This window comes from Manis javanica, chromosome 3 (assembly GCF_040802235.1).
Source record: "Manis javanica isolate MJ-LG chromosome 3, MJ_LKY, whole genome shotgun sequence".
NCBI lineage: Eukaryota > Metazoa > Chordata > Mammalia > Pholidota > Manidae > Manis > Manis javanica.
Genome location: NC_133158.1, coordinates 20591611 through 20613488, shown reverse-complemented (window position 1 = coordinate 20613488; position 21878 = coordinate 20591611). Strand labels below are relative to the sequence as shown.

Genomic DNA, 21878 nt, shown 5'->3' with positions numbered 1-21878 from the left:
GTCACAACATGATGATTCTGTATCATGTATATTACAAAGTGAACAGCACAATAAATCTAACATCCATCACCACGCATAAATTTTTTTTCCTTGTGATGAGAAGTTTTAGAATCTACTCTCATAGTTTCTGTGCTGTGTATGACATCCCCATGACTTACTTATTTTATAACCAGAAGTTCATATTCTTTATTAGGCAAAGATAGTCCTTACTAGACTGTGGCTGAGCATGAGGGATCCAGGGGGAATAAATACCCCAGCCTCTCTCTCCTTCCACCCTCTCATCTCCTGCCTTCTATTGGCCAAACCCAGTGAGAAGTCAGCCAGGGACCCCAACTTGTCGTTCATACAGGTCAGCCCTCCCAGAACTGAGAGCCAAGTAAAGAAGAGCAGAAGACAGATCTGGATTTGCTTCTAAAATACTCTTGATTGCATTTTTTCCTGCCTTACATTTATTCAAATGTGTCTGGTCTAACAGCTAAGTTGAAATGTATGTCTTTTTGAAAATCTGTTGAGTATCATCAGAATTATTTGTCTATTAAAACATTATTTTTGAGTTAATAATGGCTGACCATGGTGCCATTTTCCAATACATTATTTTTATGAATTGCATTTCATTTAAAGTTTAAATTAAGTGAAATTTTCAATGCAATGATACGAAGGACCCCTCACAGCACATTAGTTTTTGGAATAAGCAAATTACTTGCAGAAATAGAGATAGCATTTTAAACCCTGACATTCCTCAAATTTCTGTCTGTTTATATGCTCTGATAAAAATATATTGGCTTATGTTACAGTTTTATGGTTCTGAAGAAAATAAATAATACTATCTCATCAGGAAATTGGAGTTCCAGTGTTTCACAGATGCATAGAATATTAGGACTTGAGTATGCAACTTGGTGAATACAAGAAAAACAATGTCTTCCTCTCTTCTCTATCCACAGAATGCTCCTCACGAATAGCTGGGGGTTTTTCTCCACCCCAGCCAGTTCTCTGACACCACTTGGGTGTCCTGCAATTCAGCTCTGATACCATGTACCTGGAGTTAGCTCCTGATACAAGTTATGGGCTGAGTCCCACAAGACAGCCCCTTACGCACACACTTAAATTCCAATCTCAAGTCCGGACCTCCTGAACTTCTGATTGACAGGCTGTAAATCAAAGGTCCTGCAAATTCCTCCTTAGGTTTGATATTTAGTAGAACAACTTACAAAACTCAGGAAAGCATTTACTTATTATCCATTTATATTATAAAGAATACAATTCAGGAACAGCCAGATAGAGGATCTGCATAGGACCTGGTGTGAAAGGGTGTGAAGCCTCCATGCTGCCTCCAGCCTCCCCACCCTCACAGACCCAATGCTCTACAAACCCCTTCAGTTAGGGTTTTAATATAGGCTTGGCTACATTGGCATGATGGATCAAATCACTGACCATTAATGAACCTAATTAATTCAACTTCCAGCCCCTTTTCAGGAGGTAAGGCTGAAACTTCTAAACCCGTGATTCCATGATTGGCTTCCCTGGCAACCAGCCCCATCCTAAAGCTATCCAGGAGACCCCAACCACCAGATATCATACAGAATGACATATATTACTTAAGAGATATCGAGGGTTTGGGGATCTGTGTGTCAGTAAACAGTGGCAGAGACCAAATATGTATTTCTTATTATGTCACAATGAATCTCTGCTGGGAAGAAGGTGCATGCAGTTCTAGACTGCATTTGTTCAAGTCATGCAAGAATTCAACAATAGCACATAGTGTGTGCAGGCTTCGCTCTGAGCAGGAGAGCTGGACGATGGCCAAGCACACCCTGCCTAAGGTGTGTGACTCCAGTTTAGCATCAGTCCTGCCTGCTGTCTGCTGTGCCAGGGAGTGCAGTTGTTCGCCTTCACAGGTGCATGCTGTGCACTAGCAAATCAAGGCACAGTGACTCATAACTGTTCAAGAGAGTTGCCCGCCTCTCAGGTATACAGCAATAAAAAAGTGTTGAAAGCTTTAATTAGTCTTAATCATTCTCTCCTTTGGAATGGATTTACCTTCTATCAACCTCCCCATCCCCACCCCAAACGCAGTTTACCACATGAAAATTCTCATGTTTCTTTAGTTCTGGAAAATTTTGCATTTTCTTTTTTATTGTTTCCTTTACCTTAATCTCCCCTTCTGGAACTCTCATTAGAACTTTTCATTTGATTCTTGGAATCTGTTAACTTTGCTTTCATAGCTTTTATTTATTTTGCCTCCATATTCTGGATTTATTAATTCCCTCTTCCACCAGCTCATATGCAGCTTCATTCTATCATTGGTTTTATTTTTTAATATTGTGGGGTTTTTTTACCTGTGGGATTTCTGCTTGATATTTTTTAAATCTGCCTTTTTTTTTATTCACCTACTCTAGCATTATGGATTCAGTCCCTTCTTTAGAAAATGTGCACATTTTAAATGCACTTCCTTTAAGATCCACTTCACATCTGAGTATTATAGGTAGTCACCCCTGATTGGGTCTGCTAACGTTCTTGTTAGCGGGGCTCTTTGTGTGTTTTGTGATATTTGTTTCTCTGCTCATCTTCTGCCTATGATACCTTCATGTTCTGTCAGTGTTATTTAACTCTTCTTCGCACAATCATATTTCCAGAGTTTGTTCCTTCAGTCCAGACACTTTCCCTTCTTCCCTGTACTGTGGTTGTGCCTATAAAATACCATTAAACCATTAAATCCATAACACAACTGAGAGAAAAATGGGATCTTTGTCTTTATTTCATTCTTGACTTTTCTCTTTTTAAAGAAATCTCTTACATAAATATTTTTGAAAATCTTATAGAACATAATGAGTGGTAGCTACTTACAGAAAATTGAGAATATTAACATCACTGCCTTGTTTCTTTATGTTTGAGTTATATGCATATTTATTTTTTTATGTATAACTATTTAAGAAGAGGGTCTAATTAATCCTAACTAATATGTTCAAATTTGGCACAAATTTTCTCTACGTCTAAATATTTTTCATACCTGTCAGCAACTGAGATCTAAAAATAAATCTCTCATTCTGATACATAGAGTACTTCAGAAACATGCATTTTCAAGAACCTTCAAGCACTTCCTATAAATGGATTTATAAAATACTTTCCATATGCCTATTGGAAATTATTTTTATTCTTTAAATCAGTCTTCTAAGAAACAGTTTTGTAGGCAACTTATACTGAGGTAATGTGACATATGAGAAAAAGAATAGCCCATGGATTGGAACCTAACAAGAGACCACTGTGTATGTCAGGTGGGTCTCAAGTTACGCTTGTGCCTCTGCTGTCCCACCTGTTAATTGATAATTGTGTGTTTTTCCAATGTCTGCTATATCCCAGGCCACACATTTTCAGGCTGTCTGTAATGTTTTATAATAATTATTGATTATGTGTCATTCTTACTTAATAACCAGGCACTGCTTTCAAGGGCAGGGCAAGTGCCCTACCATTTTGGAGTCACCTAAACCCAGCAATATATACACTGTTAACAATTGGTGAATTTAAAATGTATGCCAGTTTTTAGATCTATTAACAATTTCCTTGGCTGTGGACTTAAAAAGATAATTTTGCATGTTACCTCTAATCAATTAATAAAATCAATGTTGTTTTCTTTTATAATGGTAAATGGGGTCAGATAGGTGGACTTACTTTCTTTTGCTAACCTATCATCTTGAGTTGGATTAAATAAATATAATCATCAAGTTTAATCCAGTGCTTTAAAGATTAAAAGCTACATATTCAATTTAGTACTGATCATTTGGGTTCATATCCTCCTTTGAGGTTCTCATGAAAATTAATAATTCCTTCTCAAGAAAAATGTACAAGCACACATACATGAAGACAGTATTTGCATGAATTTAAGAAACCTGTATATAAATGTGAAAAAAATACATAAGCCCACACACATATATATATAAATAAGGAAAATACTGATCTGGTACAATATCAGTGTGCTAATTACTAATTATTATTGAAAAACTTGGGATGTATACTTTACTAATATTTTTAAAGAATTTTATAGTTGTTCATTTAAAAAAAACAACAATAACTTGTGGTATTTTTTTTTCTCAGAATAAATACATTGGTTTGACCCACATGTAGTCTTTAAAAAATTTAGCCAACTCTTAATTTGGTGCATTTCATATTAAAATAAGGGATTCTGCTTTTCTTTAAAAGGAAAAAGACTTGTAAACACAGTCCACCTTCCCCCAGTCAACCAAAGCCAAGCAGGGGCTCCACTGCTAGGATGGAACTTGGCTGTCTAGTTTGCCACATTCCCCAGAAATGAGTCCTATGGCTGAGGGTTGATTGCCATTATCCCTCTGTTCAAACAAATGTTCACTTATAGAAATTACAGAAACGATTTCCTATTTTCATATTTTGCTCTAAAGAGTGGAAAAATGAAAGTCAGACAAAAAGGACACATTGCAGATAAAACAGGAGAGCACATAAATATATCTTTATGAAACTAAAAAATATGTGCCCAGTCTACTTTACATATTTATGGAACGTATCGAGCCTCTGCTTTAGTGAATAGTTGTCCTTCTCATGAGCCATTTGTTTGCTTGTTTTGTTGCCCTTCCTGTTGGTTTTGTTTTTATTCTATGGACAACCCTATCTTTCTTTCCAACAAAGCATGGTGGAACTTTATAACTTAAACTGGAGATAGTTAGGGAACATTCATTTTTGTCATATTTTTCCCACCCTTATTTCTTTTGTTATCAAATACTCTCATCAACTTGCTTTTTAATCTTTGTAAAACATATGCATATATTTTTATATAAAGCCTCAGATCATTTTGTACCATTCAGAATAATGAAATGCAAATAAAACATGTTAATATGTACTAAACTACATTAACCACCTTCCTTCACTCCTCAGCAGCTCTTCATACAAGGAGGGCTTGTTGACACCGGTCTGTCACTGTAGGACAATTCAGTGGCCAGCTGGCTTTTTGATGGCCTTTTCTCTGACAGTTCACATTTTTTCACAGAGGGAACCTCCACCATCCAATGGGGTTTAAGCAGAGTTGCTGACACTCAGAGTTGAGCTTGGGCCTGGGTTGATCAGGGTCTGAGAAGGGGAAGCAGCTAACTATTTGATATGCAGATTTTGCCTTTATTTTCCCATTTATAAGCTATAGTCTAGGATGATGTAGTGCTTACTCTCTTGAATTTATCCAGCGTGTTTGTGTACTTATTTACAGGCATACCTCATTTTATCACATTTTGCATTCTTGTACTTTGCATATATTGCATTTTTTACAAGTTGAAGGTTAGGGCAATCTTGTATGGAGCAAAATTTTGGCACCATTTTTCCAACAGCGTTTGTTTAATTTGTGTCTCTTCACCTTTTGGTAATTCTTGCAGTATTTCAAACTCTTTTATTTATTGTGGTAGTGTCCATGATCAGTGATTATGACTCACTGAAAGCTCAGTTAATGGTTAGCATTTTTTTAGCAATACAGTATTTTTAAATTAAGGTATATACATTGTTTGTTTAGACATAATGCCATTGCAAACTGGAAAGACCTCAGTATGGTTTAAACATAACTTTGCTATGTACCTGGAAACCAAAACCTTCACTTGACTTGCTCGATTCTGGTGTTTCTTTTATTGTGGTGGTCTGAAACCAAACCCACAATATCCCTGAGGCATGCCTGTATTATGGGTCTCCCCCTAGAGCCCCTTTTTGATCATCTATGTGGCACAGAACCTAATGTAGCACCGAGCACATAGTAGGTCCTTAATAATGATTTGTTAAATAAATGAGGAAATGAATACATTATGGTTCCCATTGTAATGAAAATCAGTGAATCTAAAGGGTAGTATTTTTCAACCCTTTACATCTTCTGTGTTTTTCTTCTGTGCACCAGGTGCGGTACTGGAATAATGGAGGAGAGGAGGAATCATCAAGTAAAGTGAAAGTGGCGGGAAATGAGACATCGGCCAGACTGCGCGGCTTGAAGAGCAACCTGGCATATTACACGGCTGTCCGGGCTTACAACAGTGCTGGGGCCGGCCCCTTTAGTGCCACAGTGAATGCAACCACCAAGAAAACTCGTAAGTGTATGCCAATTTTTTAAATTTAAACAGTTTGAATTTTAAAAAGTAGCCTACTCTATCCTTTTAAACGGACAACCCTAGTCAAAGTCCCACTGAGTAAAAAACAGGATTTCAAACACTTATAATAACCTCAGAGCCACACATAACTTTGTCTTCAGGATATTCCTAAGCCTTTACGCAGAAACACCATGTGAATATAAATGTGCCCCTTTTGAAAAGTCTTAGTATGAGGTGTGTAGTCAAGTGTATCCACTTTTCTTTTAAAATGTGATAATTTAATTGAGGACATGAAGAGATTAGTAATTTTAACACAATGATGCATTCCCTCTATTTGCAGAAAATTATTTTCCTTCTTAAGTTATTGTCAAAATTTATTTATATATTCAAAGCACTCAGTAAAAATGTGTGTTTAGTTGGTTTTATTTAGGAATGACACATTTTTCTTGATTGCCAGTTTCATTAATGCATTTCTGTTTCCATATATAATTCCCACATTTTTATGAGAACATACATTTTTTTGCTAAAATTGTCAAGAATACCAATAGTATAAAATCGGTTATCAGTGGCTAGCATTATAGATAAGTTAAAATATATATAAAACATAATTATACTACTTTGGATTTCATTGACCAGTGTTAATTTGATCAGGGAAGTTTACATGTTTATCTTTGCATTATCTATATAAAAGAGAGTTTGGCTACCGACTTACTAATATACTGAGATTGCAGAGTAAAAGATCAGTAACAATCTTAATCCCTTTAGTAGCATACATTTACAAACAAGTAACTAATATGATAATTAAATACTACTTTCCACTAATTATTAGAACCTGACCCTACCTCTTATACTTGGGGTTACAATAAGGAGTATATGGGTTTGGAGATACTTGAGAATATTCTGTACTTAGAACTTCTCTCCAAATATATTTGGTACCCCAATAACAAGTCTGAATAAGTAAGATTTAAGTGTATATATTATTTATATATTCAAAGCACAGCATCAATCAAAAATTCTGATTACAAAAATACATGCAAATTAGTTTATCTTGCTCTTTCCTTTGACTTAATAATTGATGTGATTACTTGCTACAAAATTATGATTGTAAAAGACTGTGTGACATCATAGAGTCAGTGAAGAGCTTAGTAAATTGGTAAAGCAAAAGGAGACTGAATATAAATCAATAGGGATACAATTATAATGTGTAATGAGTGAAATAAAATTTTTTAAAGAAGCAAAAATGTTTATAATTTAGAGACAGCATATGAACACCCAATCTGAAGTAGAAATTCACAAAAAAAGGGTGATTATGATTTTAATGGCTAACACCTACTGAGCAATTTCCAGCCACTATTCTAAGTACATTTCACATATTGATTCTTAATTCTCACAGAAACGTCATGACTTGGAAGCTATTAGTAGCCTCGCTTTGACACAGATGCTGAGGCATGCAGATGTTACATAGCCTTCCTTAGATCACAAAGTAGCAGGATAGGCACCCAAATCCAGACATAGTCTTAACCAATGTACCATCCTCTCTTTCAACCATATAGCTAGAATATTCTTGTATCATTTAATACCAAAATCCATTAGGATTTTACTCTGTGCTTAGAAACTGGGTAAGGTGATCAATGATAGGCAGAACTTCCATTCATGGGAGCTGTATTCTCATGGGAACTGCAATAATTGAATAAAATCCCTCTGAAAGTGATACACTCCTATTGCTGAAGTTCAACTGGAGTCTGCATGTTGATCTCTAGGTGTTACTAGGGAAGTGTTTCCTACATTGGCTGGCAAATTCATACAGATAATTAAAACCCCTAGTCATTCTAAGAGTGGATGTAAAGAATGTGTTAATTTTTAAATTTTATGGGAGTGGTTTTTCAAACACACCAAAATACAAGTAAAACAGAATCTTTTAAAGCTGTTTCTAGTACTTTTTTGGCAGTTCTTAACAATTGTTCTAACCTTTGACATGTTTATCTTCACATCCCATTTAAGAAGTTGGTAAGGTTTTTGTGATTATCACTAGTAAAGAAAATTACCATCATGCTTTGAGCAAAAAGGACTAAAATAACATCTTTGATTACTTGCTTGTTATCTGTGTTCCCTTTGGGATTGTAAACTTTATGAGGAAAGAATCCTTCTGTATCTTGTTCACCCAGCCCCAGTGTCCAGCATGGCTCCAGGAGCCAGTCATTAAGTATTGAGTGGGTGGCTAAGTAGATGAATGAAATCTAAAGAAGCAGGTCAGCCTAAAGTACTATAATTAACCAAATATTCTTCCTCTTGACTGAATTGTGAATTCAAAGCACTTACTATATAGTCCTTTACAATTGTGCTTAAAATGTGCAAGTTTCATGTACTCATAATCTAGAAATTCTGTATGCAAAGCTTTATTTCAATACAGATTTTGGGTGATATTTTTGATTAACATAAAATACAAGGATTCTCAAGCTAAGTACTGCAGCTTCCATTAAACACTTAATTTTTTATATGCAAATACTTGTGTTTTTTGAAAGCATGTCTAAGTCAAACTCTAATTAGCCTCTTCAGGTAATCTAAAATGGGTTTCTGTTACTTGCAACCCAAAGAGAGCTAATTCTTAAGAACATCTTCTATCTCAAGGCACTAATGAGGAAAAACTGCAGATGGCATATAAATGACAAAATTTGTCGGCTTCCAAAAGGAATCATATTGAGAGTTTTCATGATCAGAGATTGCAAGAAATAATTTGCAGGTCATATATTCTGGTTTGTATAACTGAAAAGTCAAGTGGTAATTCTAGCTTTCAGTAGGGATGGATTCAGCTCTCAAACCACATCCTCAAGAATCGTCTAATAAATCATCAAACTGTATACTTCTAAAGCTAAGTTCTTGATTGCCACATCTACCCCCTTTAAACCTGTCTTTTCTACAGTATCCCCAGTTCAGTAAATTTAATCTCAGTATTTCAGTTACTCAAGCCAAAAATCTTGGTATCATCCTGGACTCTTCTCCTTCTCACACACTCTACAACTGATGTAGAACCTGACTTCTGCAAGAATCTGCCACTTTTTATCGAATTCACTGCTGTCACTGTGGTGCAAGCTGGTGCCTTCTTCACATGGGTGGGGGCAATGGCCCAGTACTGTTCAGCTCATTTCCACCCTGGCCACCCTTAAGCCAGAACCATGCTGATGTTGTTACTCGCCATCCCATTCCAGATACACGATAAATCCTTAAAATACTAGGCAAGGCCTTCTTCAGTCCATCCTCAAGATCCTTCTCCAACTCAGTTTGTACCATTTGCTGACATGCTCAACCCACTTCCGCTTCACAGCATCTATATTTGCTGTTTCCTCCACCCAGAAAACTCTTTCTCCAGATAATCAAGTGACTTGCTCCCCGATTACTTTCAGATCTTTGCTCACATAGAACCTCAGTGCCACCTGACTGCCATATTTAAAAGTGCAGTCCCTCATCTGCTGACACTTCCATCTCCTTTCCTGCTTTGTTCCTGGGTACAGCACTTAGAGCTACTGTGTGTTCTGTAACTTCTAGTTGTTTATTTTATTCTGGTCTTCCCAGCCTGCCTTGACTGGTGGGCAAGCTCCTTCAGGGCACAGGATTCACCTGCTTTGGTCATGAGTCTATCCCCAGAACTCTATCTCAGTGTGTTACATAATCATAGATGGTGCCCAGTACATACTTGATGAATGAAGACTCTTTTTATCTCTTCACTCTGTTCTATGATCGCATCATTCTCAGCAGGTTGCCCCTTCAGAGGACCAATACTGCCATTAGCACCTCCATGCTTATTTCTATCAACATGCTGGGAAGTGTGGGCAACTCCTTCATTATACCTCTACTCAGTGCCAAGTATGGTTCCTGACTCATCCCAAAACCAGTTGCTGTGGTCAGTTGACAGAACACCATGACTGGCCAAGCCTGAATTACATGCCTTGACCCTTCCCTGGAACAGCGGGATCCTATGTTTTTATGTCTTCACTGATTATACGTGTGTGTCCACTTGAGGGAACACAATAATATTAAGGGCATAATCAGATTTACGGTTGAGTTTTTGCCTTTCCAAATGGAATGCTCATCCTTGTAAGCTGAACCAAAAGTAATTGCCTGAACTTAGGAAACTAATTAAGTGTGTCCTCGGGAAATGAAAAGGTAATGTGACGGGGACAAACACTAAGAGAACATGAGTCAGGATATTTAGAGGTTTTGATAAAATGAATATTCTTGCCTCAAACATAATTTAGAAGATCTAGAGTTTTATTTTGTATAATTTAGTTATATAATCATGCACTCTAAGTTACGAGTCAGGATATATATTGATGAAAGATTTTCCAAATTTTATACACCATCTGCCTTCTCAGGTTTTTTTAATTTCTAATATTAGAGGAGGCCCATAGGTACCTAATACATTTTTCTTAAAAATGAACTTTACTTTAATGATTTATTTAAAAAGAAAATGGAAATTAACTGAGTATGGAAACCAGTATCATTGTCATAAATAGATGTTAACAATATAATAAGTTTAACAATATCAGCAATAATAAATCAATGAACAAATAAGCCACCCTCCATTTTAAATACTAGTGACATATGCTTGCCTGTTTAAACCTCTGAAACTGCTTCCTCTTGGTTTGAGATATTAGTATTGGAGGGATATTAAAGACCTACTAGCCCCCAAATCCAACTTTCTTTTCAAGCTAATGGGAAGAAAATAAAAGGGAATTTCTTTCTAGGTGACTGAATGCTATTTGTTGACTTTTCTGTGTATCGCATTCCACATATGTATGTCACCTACTCATGTCTTCAGATTGTATACCACAAATCATATACACAGCAGAATACACTGCTTATTAATGTGCATATCTCAGATTTGGGAGAGGTTTTTTTTCCCTTGTCTATGGGCTTCATAAGCTCTGAAGAAGTTAACAAAATATTGAACTTTACTAGAATTTAACCAGGAAGTTAAAATACAGAATCAAGTAATTCCTCTGGAAAAATATGTAAGTATTATAAACTTTGCCTTGTTAGCCCTTTTTTGAAAATAGTCCACTTAACTATGATTTTTTTAGACAATTATAAATACTCTCATAAGTTTACAAATCCTAATATTTTTATTATCTGAAGGAGAGATTTTGGTCAAGGAAATTCCCAGGCATTTAAAACAAAGAAAAGAACCTCTTACCTGATATGCTAGGTTGGACCCCAAGAAAAAGTCTTTTCTGAGTTTTAGATGAGTTAAGAAGTAGATGTTCTTGTTAAAAATTGAGTTGATTTCCCATAGTAAGAAATTAGTTTACTTAAAATAATTTCTATGATTCCAAGACAAATATATCACATTATTTGGAAGAAGGTGACTTTTGATGACCTTGATTTCTGTACAACATTACAAGTTTAAGGAGTTTAATTATAAATGCTGATGTTCAACTCAACTGAAGTTCAAATGCAAAGTATACTTTCTAGCCACTGTTGATTAAAAACTACTTACAATGGAAGTCATCTCATTACCATTACATAGTCAAGAAAAAACTTAAGAAATCTATTGAGTTTTGCATAATTAGTCGCAGCAAGCATATGTTGTTAAAATTGCATGTCTTGAAAGTAATGCTAGCTTCAGTATCATCGCTCTGGAGATATCACCACTGAGAATTCTAGACAGTACATTCTTTATTTTAACAAACTCTACATTTTATTATGTAAAGGAAAATGTATTCATTGTTGAAAATTCAAGAAAAAGAAAATTTCAAAACAAAAATAAAAATCATCCATGATCCTATCACTTAAAAATACTATTGTTAATATTAATAATATTATATAACAACATTAATAATATAATAACAATAAAATATTAATATTGTTTTTCTTTTCTAAGTGTATGTTTTTCTTATATAGTGGAAATTAGACTGTATATTTAGTTACCTGTATATCATAACCATTTCCTTATATCATTGTTTTTCATAATTATGATAGTGTATATGTATAGTATTCCATAGTGATAATATACCACAATTAGCCATTTCCCTATTGGTAGACCCATCCTATCAATTACCAGTGGCCCAAGTAATTTTTTCATTTAATGGACTCTGGATTGTTTCAAAGGAATCTAATCCTTTTGGATTTTGCTCAGCCCTAAATATAACTAATCCCTTCTGCTACAAGGGTCTTTGCTTCTGATTACAGGACAATGTGCAATGTCTGTAAATATGTTTGTATAGTTCTGTGTAAAGTTGATGTGCATTCAGCTGAAACCAGTCCATAGCAGCTGCTGCTCTCTCTGTGGGGCCATGATAAAATTCATGCATTCAGAAGGAACCTTGGAAGGCAGGGGGTAGGAGTTGGAACAAGTGATTGTTCCCTGGAAGCCAATCTGGTGCTCTAATCTTTATATTTATTGTAAGTCACCAGGGCCAACAGGAGACCAAAGTATGTTAATTGTAATTTGCAGCCCAACAGCATTAAAGACTGATACTAAACCTCAAATAAAGGTTCTACATCCAGTCAAGGGCCTTATAGTAATTAAATGTTTGCAGGTAAGTGACCACAGACTAAGTAAAATCTATAAAACTCATGTTGAGGAGTCTGATGATCAAATATACCGACACTATCATGATGGGTGCTTAAAGAACAATAATAACAAAAGCCTTCAACATAATATTGTTTTTGTCACAAGTTATTAAAATATTTTTATAGCTTGTATGCCACCTTTACAATAAAATGAAACTAGTTTTTATCATAATTTTGTATTTTAGTATACTGTCAACAGTAGAAATTGAGTTTACAGAGGGAAAATCTATAGGCTATGAAAGTTATGATTTATTTTAAAAATTTAAAAATATAAACCACATACCAAGTTGCCTCTAACAAGGGCTGTGCTGGGTTGGGCATCCACATAGAATGGTGCATGTAAAGGGAAATTGGAAGTGCTAAGAGGCATGTCAACTGTTCCTGTCCATTCTCACTCAGTACTGTCTCCATGCCTTTACAAAATACATCACGTTGCACCACAGTATTTAGATTACTGGTTAACAGTTCAAAATTCAGCTAATCCAAGCTGCAGTATCCAAGACCTCTAAGCCTCAGTGGCTTAAAAAGACAAGTGTTTCTTGCTCATACTACATGTCCATCAGGAGCGAGACTCAGATCTGATCCATTTCATCTTACTCCAGAACCTGGAATAAAGGAGCAGTCACTCTCTGGACCATGCTGGTTTCCCAGCAGAGGGAAAAGAGAATGGCAACATTATGCTCTTCAATAGCTTTTGAAGGAGTCTCTTCGAAGTGGCCCGTTTCACTTTTGCTTACAGTCCATTCATTGAGAGGAGTCATCTGACAAAGGCTGCTGTCTGTGAGATGACAATGAGAAAGTAAAGCATGTCTTTCTACAGGCATTACTATTTAAAACTACAAAATGAATCTCCATGTTATACTTGCACTGATTCCTTCTGCAACACAAGTATTGCAATAGATGATTCTACTAAAATTATTCACGTTTTCTATAATCTCCAAGTGCACATCTTTTGGTAGAACAAGCCACGCTGGTGGATATTACCTGAACTGAGTCAAACTGAACCTATTCTTTTATTGTGCTATCAAGCCACAGGAAATCACAGACTTTGGAAAAATGTTCTAACAATTGCACATTTGTATTATTTGGATTGAGTCACCAGAACACAGTCATTAGTATTTCAACCTTAAATAACTACAGGTTTTTTTGTTGTTAATATTGCAGTTAGAATGCACAGAGCTGACCTAAATGCATTGTTAATGCCAGATCACAATTTAAAGGCAGTGTGCAATAGTTCCAAAGAGCAGACAAAATGCAAAAGAATCTGCAACAAATATAATCTTATTTGGTGTCATTAGTCACATGAATATATCTGACAGTTCTTCCCATCTGTAAGTCCAGCCATCTTTCCCTTATGGCATGAGTCAATGATGTTTAGAAATTTCTCTGGATAGCCAATCTTTTGTTTCATTTTCCCATTGCAAATTCAGTTAACCAGAGCACATTCTGTTCCTAAATCCTCAAGCACATCATATTTCAGCATGACTTTGGGCCATTGTGATACTGTGCCAGATGAATAATGTTTGTTGTCTTGTGTTTGACAGGAAACTGAATTTTCATTGTCCTGTCTGTGTTGTTATTGACAAATTCTATTGAACCCTCTTCCTCCAGCATGTGTTTACTCTCCAGTGTTCATGAGAGGGGACTAAGTTGTGAATCCAAGTTTTTAAACCTCAGAGGGTTTCATTAATTACTAATGGAATTCTTATTAATGTTTTAATGTGTTGCCTTATTTTTCTCAAAAATTGATGTAAGCTTGAAAAACCAAGGCTGAAATATAGACTTCCTGCTGCAGTTTTCATGTGCGTAATTATTAGTTCATGGGAATATATCTGACTAATCCTTATTTTCTATTGCTTCCCATTTTGCCCATCTCATCATACAAGACTGGCTTAAAAAATCATCCACACTCTTTCATGTAACTTTAATCTGCTCGATTGGCAATTTCTCTCAGCCTCTGCAAATGTCAAAACATTCACACTGCCTGCCTTTCTTGGCCCATCAGCAAGTGTCCCTCTAGTGGTAGATAAAGGAATTTCCTTATCTCCACTAACAACAACTTATTTTCCAGAAGACCATTCCAACAAGGGAGAAATGCTCTAAAGGATATGATGAATATGATAAAATGAAGTATCGCACAACTTATTTGAAATGTTTTTTTAAAAGGAAATTTAGCTACTCTTATTTTTCCCTGATTCCACCTATACTCTGTGCATTACCAAAGAGATTCTGCCCTGCTTCTGCTATCCTCCTATGACCATCAATTATCTGTTCTGTGTAAAATATCATTCCATGCTCAAATCCTTTTTAATTTCTCATTTTGCATTTCAAGCTCCCAGTCAACCACCAGGAAATGTTGTTTGGAATGCTACAGACACAAAAGTGTTACTTAATTGGGAGCAAGTTAAAGCAATGGAGAATGAATCAGAAGTAACAGGATATAAAGTAAGTCATATCATTTACAATGCTTTCTTTTCTGACTTCTAGCAGTACTTTCCAAGGGAAGTTAGGTTTTCATTTTTCTAAATGTTGATGAAATGGTTTCTTAATCTAATTGTAATATACACATATCAAACTTTATAGAAAGGGTATTTTTCCAAAATGTTTGATTTCTTAATGTAAATTTAAGTGAAATAAATTATGCTCATGTGAGAATTTTGGAAAAAATGTAAAACATTGTGTTAATTAGTTTGCTACTTACAGAAATAACTGACAGTATCAGCTCTGATTCCTAGATCTGGATTTCAAGATCAGTACAGTGGGGCCTTGCCCCGTCTCTCCAGCCTTACAAATACCCAAATCAGCAGACCTCTCCATGGGAGCAATTCACTCTTTCCTACCTCTTTGATTTTTGAGAACCTGATGATTCTACTATTATATTAGCCACTAGTCTAAGATCAATGGATAGAGCTATGAATTCAGCTTATATTCTAGTGAGTATAGAAAGACAATAGAAATGAGGTAACATCAGAGTAGTAAGTTCTACGAAAAAAATTAAAGTGGGTAATAGAAGCGATAAATGTATTTGTTCACACATTTTAGGTTTTCTATAGGACTAGCAGGCAAAATAATGTGCAAGTACTGAACACAAATGGAACTTCAGCTGAACTTTTGCTGCCCATTAATGAGGACTATATTATTGAAGTTAAGGCCACGACAGATGGAGGGGATGGGACCAGTAGTGAACAGATCAGGATTCCAAGAATGACCAGTAAGTAGGTCAAAGTTGACATTTCCTTTATTTACATCAGTGTTATGAGTCCCCTGAAGTGGTTAGTGTCTAGTGTCACTGTTCTTTTTCCCACCATGTCTTTCATTTGAATGTTGAGAAGGTTTTGGAATACGATAGATGAAGACAGGAGGAATTCCTCATGAATGATGCAAAATAAGGAGAAAGATAATAATGGAAAGACAGAAGAGACAGTGAAAAATATTCAGCGAAACATTCATCTGAATTTTTTTCTTCATTCTGAGTCTGCTGAAATTTGCCTTTGGATTGCCTATAAAAACAGAATTCCTTAAAACATTTCTTCAGGGCAATGTTGAGCCCACAAACTGTTTTTATTATCTTTAAAATTTCGGTTTTTTGTCCCCTAGGAATTACAGATGATTCTTATGAACTCTTTAAAAAGTAAAAGCAGTTAACATTGTTAAGATCACAAACCACTTGGCCAAACCACAAAGCACCTTTTTAAAAAAATTTCTTAGTTTCTGATTTCAGAGGAGGTTCATACTAACTTTTCCCTCAAAATGCAAGTGAAACTTCTTTTACTATAGGAATTACACTTCTAGAGTTAAGAGAAAGAGACTTGCCCACACATTTAATTAATGCTAATGGTAGAGAAAATCTTACCTTTTCTTTCAAATCTCTAGTCAGGACTTCTTGGGTCTCAAATGAAGTACTATAGAAGCCATCTTCTCTTCAGACTATTCTGTCATTCCTGGTGATGTAAATAACTTTGTTCTGTTTCCTTTCATTGATCTTGGCCTAATCTATAGTCTTGGGCATTTGAGATTAAAACCTTTATCTTTTATCTTAGAAAACAAAATGACTGACATTGTTAGCAGGTGAAGAACAGGGGGATATGCAAATTTGGGAGAATTTCACCTTTCTGTTAAATCATAAAAATTGCGCTACATAGATTTAAAACAAATAACGAAAGTATACTAAGAAAATGGAAAGCGTTCATCTCAAAACTGAGTTCTGCAACATAAAAATCTGTAAAAATCATTGCAGACTACAGACATTTTTTAAACCAGTTGCACTTTAATAGAGCAAAGCAGGAATTAATTTTAGCTTGTTTTTATTATTAAGGTTTTAAAAGAATTGAGATATGCTCTCTTATTCCTAGAATAGTGTGAGATAAAGAGTTAACATTATAATACGGCCAAAGTGGGACTGTTCAAAGGAATAGTTTCTATGATTTTTCAGGGACAGACTCTATTTTAGCATGTTAGGGCTGCTGAGTCAAGAGTAGCCTTTTCAACTGATGTCTGCCACCTTGCTGAGCTTGCATAGCCAAATGCAGACAAAGCCTTCTCCAGGAAAATGGAACTTTTATTGATAGCTTTTATTTACGATGATGTTTTCTATTATGCATAACAATTTATCTAGAACTACATAAAATAGAAACACAGATTTTCCAAATGAATCTTTCTTTAACTAAACCATTGAATTATCTCAAAATTATCTGTAATAGAGTATAATTGTTTTCAAAATGATGAAGTTGTTTTTCCAATTTCAATTAAAGTCAAATAATACTAGATGAACAAAGCCTAGAATCCCTTAAGAAAACTTAAATACCATCAGTGTATTTATAGATGCTCTCAGCAACTAGTATATGCCGCATTGATTGATAAGTAAAAAAAGACTAATAACAAGTTGGGGTCCTAGGTCAGGTTCATGATATAAATTGATTTGAAAAGGAGAAGCATTGCTTTTCCCTGATTACTTTATTGGGTCTGTCCTTACTAATGAGTTGTTTATCATTTTTGACAGATATGGATGCAAGAGGTTCCACTTCAGCCATCTCCAATGTCCACTCTGTGTCAAGTTATATACCTATAGTACTGTTCTGTATTGTAAATGCCCTGTGGTGATATTAATTTTTTAAAATTATTTACTGGAAAGTTTATTGGTTACAAAAAAAGTGCTTTCATGAAATGCAGTGATTATGCATGTTTTTTTTCAACTCTGTATTTTTAACTTTCTACATAGATAAAATATGAATATGATTTAAAAAAACTAAATCCTTTTAGGGGAATCTAAAATGCCTTAATATTTGCTTGATAAACCAAAGGAATTTACATAGTACATACTTCAGACTTTTGATATATTCTTAAGCTATGATTTTAAGCACTGCCTATAGATACACACACACATTTATTTGTTTGTTTTTAGTGTAGAAAAGCTCATTTAACCTAAATGCTGTTTTCACATTCTAACAGCATTGTTTGGAAGACTTACTCAGTTTCCTTTGAAATGCTCATTTGAAACACTCCAGGGTGAAAATACATTTCAAAAATTACTCTGTGTCAAAGAGGATATATACATGATTCAAAAGAATGTTGGAAAATGCCCCACTACTGGTCAGAAGAGCCTTTTTGTTCAGGTATACTATGGAGTAGTTGTAAAATTCTTTACAAATCACTCTGCTCTCTCTACTTCCCAATTGCTCATCTATAAAATGTGAAGATAATAATAACCGTCTTATCTGCCTCTGCCCCATGAATTTACTTGTTAAAAGATGAAGAAGGAAATATGAAAGTGCTTTGTTACCCCAGTGTGATGGACCTGTGCAAAATATTACTACAAATTCATTTAACCATATAAAAGTCATGAGGACCAGCCACATTTATAAAGTTTGCATTTGATTCTAGGCAATGTTTTCTTTTTCGTTTGGTGAGACTATAAATTCGAAATGATTGCATTTTATATCATTCCTCAAAAAAAATTTTTTTAAATTAAAAAGGAATTATTTCCTTCACACCTCTGAATAGGCTTTCAGGTTTTATTAAAACATGGTAGAGAAAATAAGCAATGACCTGAATGTCAACCCAAATATTATACAAAATCTACATAATCCTTCATTTCCAATTTCTGATTCCATTAAGGGATCCTCTATTTTTTTGGATGGGGAAGAGGGTTTTTTAATGAAATCCAACAGTATATCAGAGTGAGTCTGGCAGGCTTTTTAGTTCCTGAATTAAATTTAATAGAACCATGGCAGTGCTGCTGACTTTGATATGTATGACTCAGTCTTTCAATATGTGGTTTTCAAAGTATCGTTGTAGATGTGACTTCATAGCAATACATAAAGAATATATGAAAATCAGCAGATTGTTGGACATTGCAAAATCCATTTTTTACCTCTTCCTACAATTTCACATTTTGCAGGAACTTGGTCTTCTTTGCAAAGATATCAGAATTTGAAACCAGAAAGTTCAGCTACCAACGAAGAATAAAAATTAGCAGAAGTTCTGATATCACCATAAAACATTACTTCACATTGAGAAATTACATTTAAGATAGTCATTATACACAAAGGAGAAAAATATAACTTTCTCTGCAAGTTCTGTATATACTTGTATATATATAGAAAAAATCTGAATGACTAGTAGATTTCATATGACCATTGTTATTTCCAGTCAAAAAGTGGGAAACACTTTCTCCAATACCTACCTGTATTTTATGCTACATGTAATAGAATTGTACCTTTTATTATTTAGTAATTACTATAATATGTTCCTACACTTTTTATTTGCAAGGTGATAACATGATTTCATGGCATTTCTAGCAATATATCTCCATGAGATATGCACTTTGTTTCATATTGAAAAGTATAAAATTTATCTTTTAATTCTGTGTGTGTATCCTATGGTTATCTGTATGTATTATTTTCTATTATTCTAATAAAATTTATAACAATCAAATGTCCATTCATGATTAATAATTAATAATGGTATGGTCAAAAAGAACATTTAAAGGGGAGGAAAAAAGAGGGTATCATAGTAGTTAGGCTGATGCTGTCATTTCCTCTCTTTTTCAGTCAACTTTTAGTCTTTCCATCTTTTAACAGGATATTTTTAGAAATATTTTTATACCCTATTAACTCAGTAAAATCAGCAATTTGAAACGGTGCCCTCTATATTAAAAGTTTATCAGGTAGAGGGGGAGAAGGACAAGAAGGGAAACAGAAAATTAACTTTATATAATTATGGTTCTGATTCTTCTGATTTATTTGGTTGAGGGTGGCTACTGGCACATTTTTATGATATTTTCTTAAGATTACTATCAGTATCAAGTCTTTTCATAGGCCTTCTCATTGATATCAGTATTAGAAACTTGCTTTTTAAACAATCTTTGCAGTGTAACCAAAATATCTGGAAAAAAAAGCTAAAAAAAGATTAGTTTTCAATTAGTAAAGAGTTTCAACTGTTATTGTTGATGTAAGGAAAATTAGAGCTACAAATAATAATTCCATTTTCTTACATGAAAATTCAAAGATATATTTAGAGGCAGGAGAATTAATAGGGGTTGTGCCAGGATGTGAGGATATATCTGTGGGTGTGATTTTAAATTTAAGTATAGTTGTTCTAGGTGCATGGATGTACCTTAATGAAGGACAAAGATCTAGGTATATGCAGAAACAGAATATTCCACCGAAACCAATCCTAATGTCCTCTCTCCTGAAGCAAAGGCTGCTCAATGGAGCAGAATCAGGTCAACTTTGAGTCATTCTACCTTCATTAGAATAATACCTTCTCTAATTAGTGACCATGTTATCTTGTTCAAACCCCCTAACTTCTCTAAGCCACAGTATATATCTGCCAAATGGGATCATAGTAGTATAACTCTCACACAGTTGTCAGATCTTCCGAGAGTACAAAACTCCTCTGCTGACATTTCCTGGTGAGGTTACTCGTGCTGACCACTTAAAAGACTGGGAGTTAAGGAATGAAATGACCTGTGTGAGTGCTTGAGCCATGTCCTTACTGCTCTTCCTGTCAGTAGGTGAATATATGATGCTGGAAGACAAAAGACAACATTTGAAGGTGGCTTTGTTTTAATATTTTTGGAGCTCTTTTTCAGTCTCAGTCTACCAAGAAGAAAGGTATATGAATCCAGGAGTTCCTAGAAGACAGGGTAAAGTATTTCTGGTATCAGATTCTTTTTTCTAATAATATTATAATATATCTTTACTCTCTATGTACCAGAGTCTGAGTTAAGCACTTTAACTTTGCTAAATTCATCTTCACAGCACTCTTATTAGTTAGGTACCAAGACCCTTTTACGAATGAGGAAAACAAATCTCAGGAAGATTAAGTAAATTGTACAGGGTCATCCTAGCAAGGGCACAGTAAAATAGAATTTTAACCCAGGCAATCCGGCTAGAACCCCTGAGCTCTAAAGCAAGAGTAGGTTCTTAATCCCTCTCAAAATAAAATCCAACCAATTTAGAGATTTTGAGTAAGTATTTCTAGTACTAATGTGTAATGTAGCTTGTTTTGCCTCTAGTATTGAATGTAATTCAAATTGGAACTAAAAATCTATAAAGCCTGGCTTCTTCCTTTGTATATTGTAAATTTTGGAACTCTACATCTCACATAGAAAGCTATCCAAGCTAATGCTGATCCAGCTTTAGAATTAAGTAAAAATTGTTAACAAAGTATTTTTGCTGTTTTAAAAAATTTTTCTAGGCTCCATGTGTAATTTTCACCAACAGTTTTTTGAGGTAGTCTGTGTTGATTTTCAATATTTTTTACCATTTTCAATGAAAACCTAACAGCATACGTAATTCAATCAAATCAGGAAAATGAAAAATGTTTAGGATGTTACAAGTTCCTTTTTCCAATTAAAATCCCCCCTACCATTTCATATTTTCAAATGCCACCTGCTTTTTAATTTAAAAATAATCTTAATTGGATTCATTTTTTTTCTAAAGCCTTTTACCCTTTTTAAAAATGAAAATTGTCCCGATTTTCATTGTAATTTGGATACACTTTAGTAAATATTGGAGGTAAAATCAACCCACAGTTGCAATAACAAAATTAGCTATTAGTAAATTATACCATTCTTTGGAGCTAAAATATGTAAACAGATTGCAATATGGTTTTCATTTAAATTGTTAGGTTTTTCTGTTGTCATTTTAACTTGAACCATGTTCCCTAATTTAACATGTCTTGCTTTTTATGTAGGTGATTACTACCTCTTGAACTTGCATGCAG

General features: G+C 34.7%; 1 protein-coding gene across 4 annotated transcripts in view; it reads left to right on the top strand.

Moving 5' to 3' along the window:
* Window positions 1-19577, top strand: part of CNTN3 (contactin 3) — a 367094-nt gene extending 347517 nt beyond the window's left edge. For all 4 annotated transcript variants that reach the window (XM_073230921.1, XM_073230922.1, XM_037019362.2 and 1 more), the window contains 4 exons: window positions 5894-6080; window positions 14983-15095; window positions 15693-15861; window positions 17650-19577. In XM_073230921.1, the coding sequence (XP_073087022.1) occupies window positions 5894-6080; window positions 14983-15095; window positions 15693-15861; window positions 17650-17750 (570 nt within the window). In that variant the 3' untranslated portion in view covers window positions 17751-19577. The remainder of the gene's footprint in view (window positions 1-5893; window positions 6081-14982; window positions 15096-15692; window positions 15862-17649) is intronic.
* The last annotated feature ends 2301 nt before the right edge of the window (window positions 19578-21878 follow it).